The sequence below is a fragment of the Dipodomys ordii genome, unplaced genomic scaffold, assembly GCF_000151885.1.
Source record: "Dipodomys ordii isolate 6190 unplaced genomic scaffold, Dord_2.0 Scaffold83, whole genome shotgun sequence".
In the NCBI taxonomy this organism is placed as follows: Eukaryota; Metazoa; Chordata; class Mammalia; order Rodentia; family Heteromyidae; genus Dipodomys; species Dipodomys ordii.
The window spans coordinates 5,325,355-5,339,416 of record NW_012267299.1 but is presented as its reverse complement, the minus strand read 5'-3'; the positions used below and the strand labels follow the sequence as shown (position 1 = coordinate 5,339,416).

The 14,062-nt window shown below is 33.2% G+C and overlaps 1 protein-coding gene across 1 annotated transcript in view; it reads left to right on the top strand.

Annotated features, from left to right (window-relative positions):
• The window catches only part of Ipo11 (importin 11), a 129,334-nt gene that overhangs the window by 56,551 nt on the left and 58,721 nt on the right, over positions 1-14,062 (top strand). Inside the window, exons 20-22 of the mRNA XM_013025287.1 lie at positions 1,415-1,528; positions 7,880-7,995; positions 9,509-9,511. Coding sequence (XP_012880741.1) covers positions 1,415-1,528; positions 7,880-7,995; positions 9,509-9,511 — 233 coding nt within the window. The remainder of the gene's footprint in view (positions 1-1,414; positions 1,529-7,879; positions 7,996-9,508; positions 9,512-14,062) is intronic.

The window sequence follows — 14,062 nt, the reverse complement described above, 5'->3', positions numbered from 1 at the left end:
AAAGCACAAACGTAAGGAGGATGTAGTTGAATGGAAGAACACTTGTCTAGCATACACAAATCCTGAGGATTCAATCCTCAGCTCCACAACTAAAAAAAGAGGAGCACATTTCCTTTATGGGGTATAAATCAAGTGGTTAGAGCATTTGTTTAGCAGGTTCAGGGTTCTGAGTTCAAGGCCCAGTACAGCAAAAATAAAATAGAAAAAAATAAAATGGAAAAAATAAAAGAGAAAAAAAATAAAAGAAAATAAAAGAGAAAAAATAAAAGAAAAACACCAACATAACTCTGTGAGGTATTAGGGAAAGATGAATGATTTGGAGTTCACAGGCATAACTTTACTCTTGGATTTGCTATTTGTGAATTTTGACCCATTGTTGCTTTATTTTTTATTGATAAGAATAGTTATCAAATATGGAGTAAAGACAGTAGATTTAATCTTTTTTTTTTTGGTCATGGGACTTGAACTCAGAGCCTGGGTGCACTGTCCCTGAGCCTCTTTGCAGTCAAGGCTAGTCAAGAGCCACAGCACCACTTCTGGTGTTCTGGTGGTTAATTGGAGATAAGAGTCTCATGGACTTTGCTACTTGGGCTGGCTTTGAACCATGATCCTCAGATCTCAGCCTCCTGACTAGCTCGGATTACAGGCATGAGCTTCTGTCCCCCAACTAGTTCATGTAAACTTATAGTGTTAAGAGTTTCACATACATATCTCATGTTATCCTCATAGAAACCTTGAGGTGGGAATTAAAATTTTTTTTGTCAAGCTACTTGTGGAATTCAGACTTACCGGATTTTTCCAAATGGCAGTTTTTCCACATCATAAGGTAGTCATGACTCAGAAACTTATCACATGCCTTTAAATTATATAGAAAGTAACAGTTATTCTAATGAATAAACCATGCTAAATAATATACTAAATATCAGTAAGTGAGAGACATTACTTTGTGGGAAATGGATTTTTTTTTAATCTACTGTATATAGATGCAATATAAGCAACCAATTCAGTTGTTGCCTCCATCATCACCATCATAAAAGATCAGGAGTGAGAGGAGAAAGAGCCAGAGGTCATTAACACAAAAGGAATAAAATGGTACAAACTTAAACTTTTTTTTTATAGACTAGGATCATTCTACTTGAGGCTAAGTGAAGAAATTTTTCTGTGGTGGAATCTGAGATTTTAGCCTCTGGATGAGATGGTCATACAAGTCTGGTTCTGTAACATGAAGTGCTATCCCAATAACTGAAACAACTCCACAAGGAGGAAGGTTTTTACTGGTCATAAATGCCCAAGGCAATGTTATCAAGCCTTCCTGTACTATTGGCATTTTGCTTGGGACTTAATAGTGCTCTGATTCTCAGTAAATTACTATTTTCCTAATAGAATTATTTTGTTTTCCCTTCTGTTATGATAGATACGACCGTATGTAGGATGTTTGGTGCAGTATTTACCTCTTCTTTGGAAGCAGAGTGAGGAACACAATATGTTGAGATGTGCTATTCTGACAACACTTATTCATCTTGTTCAGGTAAGTCACTTCGCCATAGAGTTTCTTAGTTTCCTTGTTCTTAAGTTTTTCATTGTCTTAATTTGATTTATCTTACTGGTAGTGACATAAAAATATGTCATCTAAACAGTTTTATAGACAACTTTTGTTTACTTTTTGAGTGCATTTGAGAAATTCTATGCATTGTAATGGAGATTTTTTTCCCCCCAAGGCTGTTGAAAGCGTGTGTGTGTGTGTGTGTGTGTGTGTGTGTGTGTGTGTGTGTGTGTGTGTGTGTGTGTGTGTGTGTTGTGTATATATATATATGTGTATGTGTATATATATGTGTATGCATACATTTATATGTATAAAATTATTTCATTATTATTACTTATTTTTTGCCAGTCCTGGACTTGAACTCTGGGTCTGAGTGCTGTCCCTGAGTTTTTTGCTTAAGGCTAGCACTCTACCACTTGAGCCACAGCTCTACTTTTATTTTTCTTCCTCTTTTGGTAGTGAATTGGAGATAAGAGTCTTAGGAGCTTTCCTGTCCAGGCTGCCTTTGAACCTTGATTCTCAAACCTCAGCTATCTGATTAGCTAGGATTACAGATGTGAACCCCTGCACCTAGCTTAATTTAATTTTTTTGCATACAGTCTTCTCACCCTTTAACCCCCTATATTAATCATTTTATTTTCTTAGTGTATATGTTCATATTTATTTTGCAGTAAATTATAAGAAACTTGATGGCTTAAAAAAATATCCTTCTATGGTGGATACAGTGAGTCATGTCTGTAACTGTAGCTATTTGGGAGGCAGAGGTAAGAATGTCAAAGTTTGAGGCCAGACCCTGAAAATATAATGAAAGACCATATCTCAGAAACAAGCTTGAACATAGTGGTGCATGCTAGTGGCCCTAGATTCTCTCAAGACCAAGGTAGAAGGATCACAGTACATGCCTCTTCTTGGGAAAAGTTTAAGGCTTTTTCAACTGAAGCATGAGGGCTTGATGTTAATTCTTAGTACTGCCCAAACAGAAACAAACCAAAAGCATGTAAATCATCTGTTTTATTATCCTGTGGATTTTTTAAGTAAGAAATCTGTCATGGCATGTCCAATGTCTGTCATCAGTGTTTAGCAGGCTGAAATTGAAGCTATATGCCAGACTCTCCCCTGGAGGCTTTGGGGTAGAGTTGATTTGTACACTTTCCCAGCTTTATGGTGGAATTCAATTCCTTGAGTGGTTGGTCTGAGATCATAATTGACTTGCTAGCTGTTAGTTGGGGGCCCCTTTTACATATTTTGGCTCCATCTTTGACAGGTCCTTAAGAAACATGTTAAATCTCCTGATTCCTTGTATTTTGGGAATTTAATTATGTCTTCATAGTAGTATCTAGAGTGTTGGATGAATAATGGGGAAAGGATGTATTTATGAAAAGCCAAAGAATCTTAGGTGATCATCTTAGATTCCTTTTTAATTGGACCTATACTTTTCACCTTTTATCTAAACAAACCTTTATCATGAACACACTTAATAGGTGCTTTGCTACTTTTATTGTCTTACATAAATAGATAAGTAGTTTTATTTTTGTTTGGACTTACTTTCTGCTGTGTATATTTGTTACAGTTTATCCTTCTCACTGCCATGAAAAGGATTCCTCTTGCCTATGTATTCTGCTTGATTTCTGTCTTCTGTCATTGTTATCTTGCTTAATTCTCTATTTCAGGTAATACCTATGAATGTCATTTATATTCTGCAAAAGATAGGTGGAAGGCAGCTTTTTGGGGAGATTTTTTTACATATATTAAATTGTCTTTGTCTACTTGTACATAAATAAGTAGTTTAACCACTCACAAATTTATAGACATTTTACCATTACCTAATATATAGTTTTTGAAGGTGCTGTAGAAATCCTAAAGTTATTCTAATTCTCAGTTGTATTATCCTTTCTTCTTTATAACAGTTTGTATATTTATCTCAGTATTTCTGTTTTCACTTTCATGGTGATGTGGCTGTGATTTCATCACAGTGTTTGGCCACATGGTAGACATTTTAAACTGTAAATTCACATCCTTGCATTTAGATAACTCTATTGTATTTTATTGGGTTTTCCCTTTCTGTTTGTTTCTATCTTTTTAAATTTTTTGTTACTTAGATGATGGATATTCTCAAGTTGTCCTCATTTTCTTACTGTTCATTTTCTTCTTTTTCTTACTTTTGTGTGTTTGCTCTGGGAGATTCCTCAACCTTATCTTTGAACTTTTTTGTTGACTTTTTTGTTTTTCCCCTACTGTCACTTTTAATGTCTAGGAATTTTTTTTTATTGAGAAATCATTTTGTGTATTTTACTTTTGTTTAATGACTACAGTATTTTGTTCTACCAAGGATATTATTAGTGATTGATTTTTTTTCCAAGCTTTCTTCTCTGCTTGGTCTGTTTTCTTCAATATACTTCGTGTGTTTCCTTGTTGTTCATATTAGATACTTTATTTATATCTGTTAATCTTTGGTTGCCTGCTTTTATTTACTTTCTGTTATGAAAAATTTGAAGTGAAAGAAGGAAGTATAATACATCTATAAACATTTCTAAACTTCAACAACTATCAATATCTTGTCTGTCTACCTTAGCAGTGGGCAGTAAAGCTGAGTTGAAAGGTGAGTGAAGAAGGAAGTTTGATGTTGTGTAGCTTTGTTTCTTTAGGATGTTACTATTTTGATGTTTTTCCTAAGTAAAGCATATTTCAGTTTTCTACCTATTACAAGTTAATCTTCTCAATTTTTATCATGCCCTACCTGTTATTTCCTTATCTTAAGGCCATTTGTTTTATCCTATTAGAAAATAAACAGTTATTTTATGTTAGTTCTGAGGAGAGCAGTTTTCTATGTGCTTTTGGATATAGATGCTTTTTAGCTGGCACCTGGCCTTTTTTTTTTTTTTTAAAGTAATCAGGTGCCAGTTGATGGTGGCTTACACCTATAATTCTTAGTTACTCAGAAGGATGAGATCTGAGGATCTGGGTTGCAGCCAGCCCAGGCAGAAAATTCCTCCAGATTTCATCTCCAAATAACCAACAAAAAAGGTGGATTAGAGGCATGATACCAGCCTTGAGCAAAAAAGGGGCAATTTCCAAGCCTTGAGTTCAAGCCCTGGTATTGGGATTAAAAAAGAGAAAGTAGTCAGGGTACCACTGGTTTTGAATGGGGGTAAAACCAACGTCAAGAAGATCAATTAAGATGTTCTTCTGTTAAGGATTTAAAAAAAAATGTTAAGGACCTGAATTAATGCTATGGAAAGAACAGGAAAATTTTGAAAAAAAAGTAAACGTATAGAATTAAGGATTAAATAGCTGTGGAATAGGTAAGGCAGTAAGAAGGAACTGGTTGACAGACAGTGGTTCATGTCATGTGAGTTAGAAATGTATGAAAAGGAACAGTTTTTTAGGGAAGGCCATGTGTTAGTTCAGTCAAGAGTTTGAGAGGCCTTCTGGTAATGTTGTCTTGTAGTCAGATGATTTAAATGTGTGATGTTTGGAAAATTCAATTGTAGATTATAGACTTATACCTGATCAGTGTGTTCTTGAGACAAAGCTAAACACTGTCTGAGAAAGACTAAATATCTAGAGGGTACTAGTTCCATTTTTTTCCCTTAAAATTTCACAGATAGTTCAGTTTTTCCCTTAATCTTTATATAATTATAGTAGAATGTGATTCTCTCCCTTCAGTCACTTCTGATAGGTTTTTAATAAAAATTTTATTTTAAAGGTGATGTACAGAAGGGTTACAGTTATATGATTCAGGTAATGAGTACATTTCCTTCCTCATTCCCTCCCAGTTTTTCCCCTCCTGACTTCACTCCCCCCAAAGTTGTATAGTTAATTTATAGTGTGTCTAATGAACTTAGGGCCTAGATGATGTCCCTGAGCTTTTTCATTCAAGGCTGGTACCACTTGAGCCACATCTCCATTTCTTACTTGTTGGTCATTAATTGGAATCACAGACTTTCCTGTCTAGTCTGGCTTTGAACTGTGATCCACAAGTTTTAGCCCTCCTGGGTATCTAGGAGCCATAGGCACTGGCTCTAATAGTTTTCTTAAGAATTGATTAATTTTACTTATAAGCATCCATAGTGTCCTGTGTAGCATCTAATATTTACTGTGGGTTCAAACTGTATTCCAGTTTATTTAAATCTATATGTTGGGGACTGTCACATTTTTCAACCACTAGATTACCAGGTATGGAATTTCATAACTTTGACTAAAAAACTTACATGTAAATTTGTTTAGTTTAGTTTTGGTAATGTTAGCAAATTTTGCCTATTTGACTCGGTATTTGAGTTAGTACATTCTAATTTTCCTAGGAATTTTTCTACTTGGGTAGTGTAAATGAACTTGACTAGTTTTTCTTAATTCCCTCCCTCTTTCCTCTCTTTTGTAAATATTGAGCTGTGCTGAATGGAATTTAATTGAGTTTTAAGGTCCTATACTTATTTATTGGCACTTGAATTGTTATTTTGAAAAAACTCTTTACTAAGTTCTTCCAAATTATTGTTGTATTAGAGAAGCTTTTTTTAATTGGAGAAGTTGACTTAAAAATAAACATTGCAGGGCGCCAGTGGCTCATGCCTGTAATCCTAACTACTCAGGAGACTGAGATCTGAGGATTGTGGGTCAAAGCCAGCCCAGGCAGGAAGTCCATGAGACTCTTTATTTCCAATAAACCACCAGAAAACTGGAAGTGGTGCTGTGGCTCAAGTGGTAGAGAGCTAGCCCTGAGCTGGAGAGCTGAGGGACAGTGCCCAGGCCCAGAGTTCAAGCCCCACAACCGACCAAAAATAAATACATAAATAAATTTCTTGTATGTCTATGTAAGTGTTTATGCTCCACAGATAAAGATGAACTGAAAGGAAAATATTGCAAGATCTCATACATGAATCTAAAAAGGTGGAACATAATCAAAAAACAAAGTAGTGGTTGCTAAATGTCAGAGATGTGACGTTTGCAGTTTTAGTACAGCAGGAGAAAATTATAGGAATTCATCGTGACTATAGTAAATAGTAAACAAACAAATGGAATTGAGTTTGCAGATGTTACCAAAAGGGTTATATGTATTTATTTTGTGGCATTGTAATTTGTTATAAACTGTTGACATTGTACTTTGTAAGTGAAGAGATGTTTAATAGTTCATTTGATTTCCTTCCTGTATTTATTAAATTACAGAGATTATTATGGCATAGAGATAGAGTTTTTAATCATTTTCATTTCCTTCTAAAATATCACTACTGTTATATACCCAGTCAATCTCTCATGAGACAGCAGCAGGCAAACTATAATTTTCAATTAAACCCCTTTTACTTCCTCCATCTTTATATGTTCAGCTCATTAAAATACAATGCAAGTTCTTAATTAAAAATAGTGTGTACATATTTTTAAAGATCACACACAAAAGTTAAAAAATAGTTTTGCTTCTTCATCTTTCTTCCTTTTCCTATATATGCCTGGTTTTTCTATTTGCTTTCAGAAACATTTTATGCATATACTAAATATATAGGTATATTTTTAAGTTCTTTAACATAGAATTGTTAGGTACATTTCTGTATCTTTTTTTTTTTTTTATTCCATGCCAAATTCTTTTTCATGGCTACTGGTATTCTAAAATAGGATATGCTGTAATTTGATTTTTCATTGCCATTTAGGATGAATTCATTTTCCATTCATCATTTAGAGGAGAATATATATACAATTTAAAAAACCAGTATTAATACCTCTTCTGTAGTCATAAGGAAGGCTAAACATTGCCAATCTGGAATTTGAAATGTTCTAAAATATGAAATTGGTTTCATTGATATGATACTCAACAGACAATTCCCTGTCTTACCTGATGTTATAGATCACAGTAAAAAATGGTGATACACTATAAACATTGCATACAGTTATCTTCAGGATATGTATATAAGAGATATATAAAACATAAGTTAATTTTAAGTTTAGATTTGTGTCTTGTTTCCAAGATACTTCATTATGTATGTTGCAAATATTCTAAATGCCCATCCCCTCCCCCCAAAAAAAACAATCAGAAACAAGAATCATTTCTAATCCCACTGATTTCCAATAAGGGATACTTAACCTGTATGTGGAAATGCTTTAAATGAACTCGTGGCATACATGTTTTTGCTGCTATTAGGCAGTTGAACAATATTTTTTGAACCTTACTTTCTAGTAACTAATAGCAATAACTTTGTTTTACTAGTGTCCATAATCAAGACTACCTTAAACAACACAAATATTTTAATTTTTATAAATTGGTTTCCTTTCTTTTCTATGTTAGGTTACTTTTTGTTGTGGGGGAGGGACCTTAGAGTGTCTTATCATAAGTTGTATTTATACTTCCCATAGGGATTAGGAGCAGACAGCAAGAACCTGTACCCTTTCCTGCTCCCAGTTATCCAACTGAGTACAGATGTTTCCCAGCCTCCACATGTCTATCTTCTGGAAGATGGTTTAGAATTATGGTAAGAGGAAATCCTTGATACCATGGATTTTTTTTTTTCTTTTCCTGGCCTTCCCTCTTTTCATGCCAATAAAGGTCATGTAAGGCATTAAATATTCAGCACTTAAAAATAAGTATATCAAATTGTTTTCCCTAAATGGGTAAATAACTCCTTTTGGCAGCTGCCTCTCAGTGCACGTTTATGATAGACAAAGTTAAATATGCAATTGTTGTAGGAACTCTGCTGGATTCCTTCTTTTGGAATATGGCATGTAAATGGGAATCTTGGTAGCTTTCTTAAACTAAAGATTGCCTTAAGATTTTCAGTCTGTGAAATGATATATTTTGAAGGTATTGAGTTGTTTTTTGTATTCTTTATCTCAATCCATTAAGTATTTAATGGATTGTTACTCAACCCCAAATGCTAGTGCAACTGACACTGTGGATTTAACTGAGTAAATAGTATATAATGTTTAAGGTTTTACCCTTTTTTTTTTTTTTTTTTGTCGGTCGTGGGGCTTGAACTCTGGGCCTGGGCGTTGTCCCTCAGCTCTTCAGCTCAAGGCTAGCGCTCTACCACTTGAGCTACAGCGCCACTTCCTGTTTAAGGTTTTAAAATAAAAAAACTAAACACTTTACTTCATGGCAGCTTAATGCTACACTTATTGACTATCCACCATGTGTGGATAGTCTACAAAATTCCTTTGGCCTTATTCAATTCGTCTTTTCTATGGTAGCAGTTTTCTTGAGATTCAATCTTTGAGGAGGGGATATTGGGTTTGAAGATAGGGCCTCATGCTTGGTAGGCAGGTACTCTATTGCTTGAATCATGCCCTGAGTACTTTATTGCTTTGTTTTTCCAGTAGGGAATATGTTTTTTTGCCTAAAGGTGGCCCAGATCTTGATCCCTGTTTAGCTGAGATAATAGGCTTGAGTTACTTTGCCTGGCTTATTTGTTGAAATGGGGGAGTTGTTGGTAACTTTTTGTTTAGGGCTTTGGCCTGTGATGCTCCTGGTTTCTGTCTCCTTTTTGCTAGGATAATATAGTCTTGAACCACTATGCCTGGCAAGAGAAAAATCTTTGAATAATATATGTGAAATTAAAAAATGCCAGTATAAAAATAGATTGCTGTAATGTTTTTAAAAATCACAGAAATCAACCATAGGAAAAAAATGAGCATTTTTGTTTGCAAAACTCTTTCTTTTCTTCCCTTCTATTTTTCCCTAGATTTCTAACTATTAAACATTTTAAATCTTGAGAATTGTATGTATATAAATCAACAAGTTATAAATTATCTGTATTAGAGTACTAGATGAAGGATTTTAAGATATAACTAGGTAGATGCTAATGTGCAGTGTTTCTTCTGTTTGAAATTAAATAGTTTGTAGATAGTTGGGTTATAAATTAACATATTGTTGAAATCTTATACTGAAGTATTTATATTTTATGAGTATGAATTACCCTGGATTAGAAGTTAATACATTTCTTTTTTGTTTTGTAAAGGACCTAAAAGTCAATATTTTAAGTGTTGTAGGCTGTGTAGTCTCTGTTACAGATACTCAACTCTGATGTTTTAGTTCAAAGCAATTGTAAGACTATATACAAATGAATAGACATGGCTATGGTCCTAATAAACATCATCTACAGTAAATTGGATGTGAGTAGAATTAGGTCACGTCTTTCAGGCTGTTGAGTACTTGTTTTAGATTATAAATTAAAATATTAAACACTATCACATAAATAATTTTTATAAACATACATTGTATTGTGTTGAACATTAGAAAAATTTTAAATATTATAGAAAGGTAGAATCAGATTTATCAGTATCACAGACATTAATGTGTTTGTTAGAGGTATATACATTTTCAAAGGGTTATGGAAACAAAAAAATTACAAAAATGCTTTGCTGTGTTAATTGTACTTTTTCTGTTGCCTTAAGTTATATGTGCAAATGCAAAAGTTTCTATCAAAGATGGGAAAGGGATTGTGATAATAGTCAAAATACTTTAAGTACATCTCTGAAAATGCAACAAGGAAACTTCACGAGGTTGATTTGAGAAGGGGACTTGGGGAAGATAGAGAATGATGGAAGTTGTGATTATGATTAAGATACATTGTGTACACAAATGGACTTGTTAAAATGGAATCTTCCTCTACAACTAATTGATGCTAATTAAAAAGGGTGAGCCCATAGAAAATTACAGAGCTTATTAATAGTTAAGTTAATTGTTATTAATATAAGTTAAAGAATCAGGCACAAATTTCTTCATATATTTTTCTTGATAGGTTGAAGCTTATATTTGGAAACAGATATAATTTCTATTCATATTACTGCATTCAGTTTGTGATTTACTTTATTACTTCTGTGAGCCTCAGTTTCCTTGTCTGTAACATTTGGAAAAATAATCCCTAACTTTCATAGTTATGATGAGGATGAGATAGTGGTGGCTAAAGTGGTCAGCACTTGCTATTTTGTATGTAAAGCCCATGTCAAAGTTTGCTGGAGAGCAGAGAGGAAAAGGGTGGTGAGGTGAGGAGTGGAGGTGAATATTTTGTCCATGAAAGAACCCTAATACATTTAAAACATTTTGAAGATGCAAGAGGAAGCATCTAGAAAGACAGAGAAGAACTGTTATAATAAGAGAACCAATTCAAGAGAGGGTATTTCTAAAAGAGGAATATTTATTCCAAATATTACTGATTATTCTAGTAATATAGTACAGAGAAATGAATTTGTCCAAATGAGAAAGTGGGAGAAGTTTTTGGTCAGTAGGAACCAAAATTAGAATCAAAGCATATTGCAGAGAAAATTGGAGATGTAACAGTTTAGATTGAGCACCAGCAACTTGTTTGAAGGTTTTACTGTTAAGAAAGATAAGCACTGATGCCCCATGCCTGTAATCCTAGCTACTCTGGAGGCTGAAATCTGGAGGATTGAAGTATGAAGCCAGCTGTGGTAGAAAAGTTAGTAAGATTCCATCTCTAAAAATAACCAGCAAAAATCTGGCTGGCTGCATGGCTCAACTGACAGTGCCAGCTGAGCAAGCGGAAGACCAAACCTTGAAACAAGGATATAAAAATAATATAGAATGTATGGCTGATGTGAGGAATGCCAGATCTGGAGGAAGATGGAGGCTGAATCAAGAGAGTGGGATAATTGAAGGAAGCAAAGAGGAATAGGAATCAGCTCAAGTAGAGGGGTTGAATTCGATAGTACCAGGTATACTTCATGTTCACTGGTTGGAGGAAAGTGGATTTCCATATTTTATAGTTCAGTGACCCAGGAAAATATTTGATGTATTGCCTTGTATTTTCTAACTAAAATAAGGAGCCATGGACACTAGGTAGCAGTTATGGGCTAGAATAGGCATGGATACAAGACACAAGTCTGTGAAGGAGCGAAGTTATAAAGAATGGGAATTTGAACTTATTTTGGATAACCAGTACCAGTTATTTTTGTGATCATGGATATAAAATAAAACTCTCAAACCCAATGTGATTTTTTAAAAAAAATAGCTCTTTATTTTACTCTTGCCCCCTTCCACTTAAGAGATTTGTGACATAATCAAATTTGGGCTTTGATTCTTTGTTTTCCATTTATTAATTTCTGCTACTGCTGCACTATTTCCTCTTTCTGCTTGCTTCCATTTTTTTTAGTCATTTTAAGAATTAGCTCCTGAATGTATAGTGATTGTTCTCAATAGCTATAAATTGTTTTTTAGCACAATTGGAACTAAAGGTCTTTTATATATTTTTTTTGTATTACTAGGTTTTTTTTTTTTGTTTTTAATCTCCAGGAAAGACAGTGAGATAATGAATACTGTAAGCAATAAGCAATGTCAAGCACATAACATTAAATTCAATATGATCCTCATCATTTTAAGAAAAGGAACAAAACAATTACTTTGAGTTTTTTGTCATATACATTTTCTTTAAAAATTATATTTTTCTTTTAAAAAGTTTTTAAGAATCTTGATTTCCTAAAATAATTTATTTGCTAATTTTATTTTTCCACTATTTATAAGTGAGGTAGATCTATGATCCACCCTTTGATGCTGCTTGATTTGTATCATTTATATTTATTTTACCAATTTAACATTTTTTCTCTTTTAACTGACATTTATTAAATTTACCATAGTAAGGGTTTCACCTAGACATTTGAATTTATGCATATAATGTACTTTGACCATATTTCATCCCTTACTTTTGTTATTACCCTCTTCCTTTCCCTTTCCACTTTTATATTACCTTCCTAAGAGACACTCTTACTTTTATGACCTTAGTTATTTTGTTTTGTTTTTTGGGGGGAGTAGGGGTGTTATTTTCTCCTAATTTCCACAAGTGGAAGAAAATTGTGATACTTATCTTAATGAGAATGGCTTATTGACTTAATGTGATCATTGTTTTTTTTTAATCCTTTTCCCTGTAAGTAATCATTCTTCTAAATGTCTTAAATTCAATTCTAAGGCATATAGGTGTACCACGTTTTCTTTATCTTCTTTTGATGGGCAGCTCTGTTCATTTTAAATTTTGGCTAATGTAAACATGAATATACATGGATACATAGGTATCACTCTAGAATGGTGAGCTTGCTTCTTCTGGCTATTTTCCCAGAAGTGGTATAGTTTGATCATATAATAGATCTGCTTTTAATTTTTTGAGAAATTGCTATGTTTATGTCTAGAGTGGCCGAACTAGTTTTCATTCCCACTAGCAATGAAGAAGAGTTCTTTTTCCCATAGTCCTAATGATTTGTTTTCTTGAAACATATTATGTAAATCAAAAAATACAGTGATTTACATTTATTGTTTTAATTTTTTACATTGAATTTTATCTGATATTAACACTATGGTTTGTTTAGATTTGATTTAATGTCTTTGCTCATTATTTATATTTTTATTATATTTTATTCTTACATAGAACAATTTTTAATTGTGTTTTACCTTCACCAAAGCTGTTTTACTTTAATATCTTTGAGTTGATAGTCTCTTTTTATTTTGTCCTATTTTGTTTTGGAAGATTGGCATTAGCTTTATATTTCTGTAGTCAAAGATATTCTTACATATAACTACTCTCACTTTGATCAAAATGGTAATTTTCATTTTATTTTAATGGTAACAAATAGTGTTTTGATTATTTTTACTCATTTTTAATCCTCACTAATTTCGTTTAAAATTGCTTACTATGTCATTTTCTTTTTAAATAGTTTAAATTCAAAGTCTTCCCTGCCTCTGTTTTGAATAGTAAGATTTACACTATGAAAGCTAGCATGGGAAATCAAGTGACAACATGAATGGTCTTTTCACTAAGGGAATGATGAAACAGTAAGGAAAGAACAAGCTACAAATAGAATCTTAGTTTGGACATGATGACAGGAGAGTACTGCATTTTCTGTTCTCTTTGCTAAACACATTACTATGGTACTACAGTAAGCCATAGTATCTGATTATGCAAGTATCTTTCCTTCACCTAAAGCCCTGATGACACATAATTTTTTTTTCTTGAAAAGTTTTTTGTTTACTCTTGGCCCTCCAGATTATTTTACCATTAGTTTGCCTATTTTCCAGGTATAACCATGTAGAAGTTGTATTTAAAACTATTGTGATTCTGTTTTGCAATTTCCAGAGCATTGGCATCCTTGTGATGTTGGATTTTAGTATCTGACAGATAACATCACTCATTTATATAAACTGTTTTGTTTCTAAAGGCATTTTTCTCTTTATTTAGCAGTCTTGTGGAACTGTCAGTACTTTGAGTTACTTGTTGATCGATTCTTTCTTTTGTCTATGTCTTGTGATTAAAAGACTAACTTTTTCTTCTCTTACCTTTTTAACTTTTTTTTTTAACTTGGTATATAAGAGGCCTTCCAAACATAACACTGAAGGTAATGTGGAAGTAGACAAGGTAAAACAAATTGTTCTTAAAGGCTTCCTTCTGCGTCTTGAGAGAATAGCTTCAATGAATCCAATGTATTTCTTTAGATGTTTGGTAGATACTTTCTTCGGTAGCTACTAGATTAAGGAAGTTCTTTCCTATTCATAATGATATGAAAGTCTTTGTTTCTACATTAGCTTTCTGTTACTTTAAC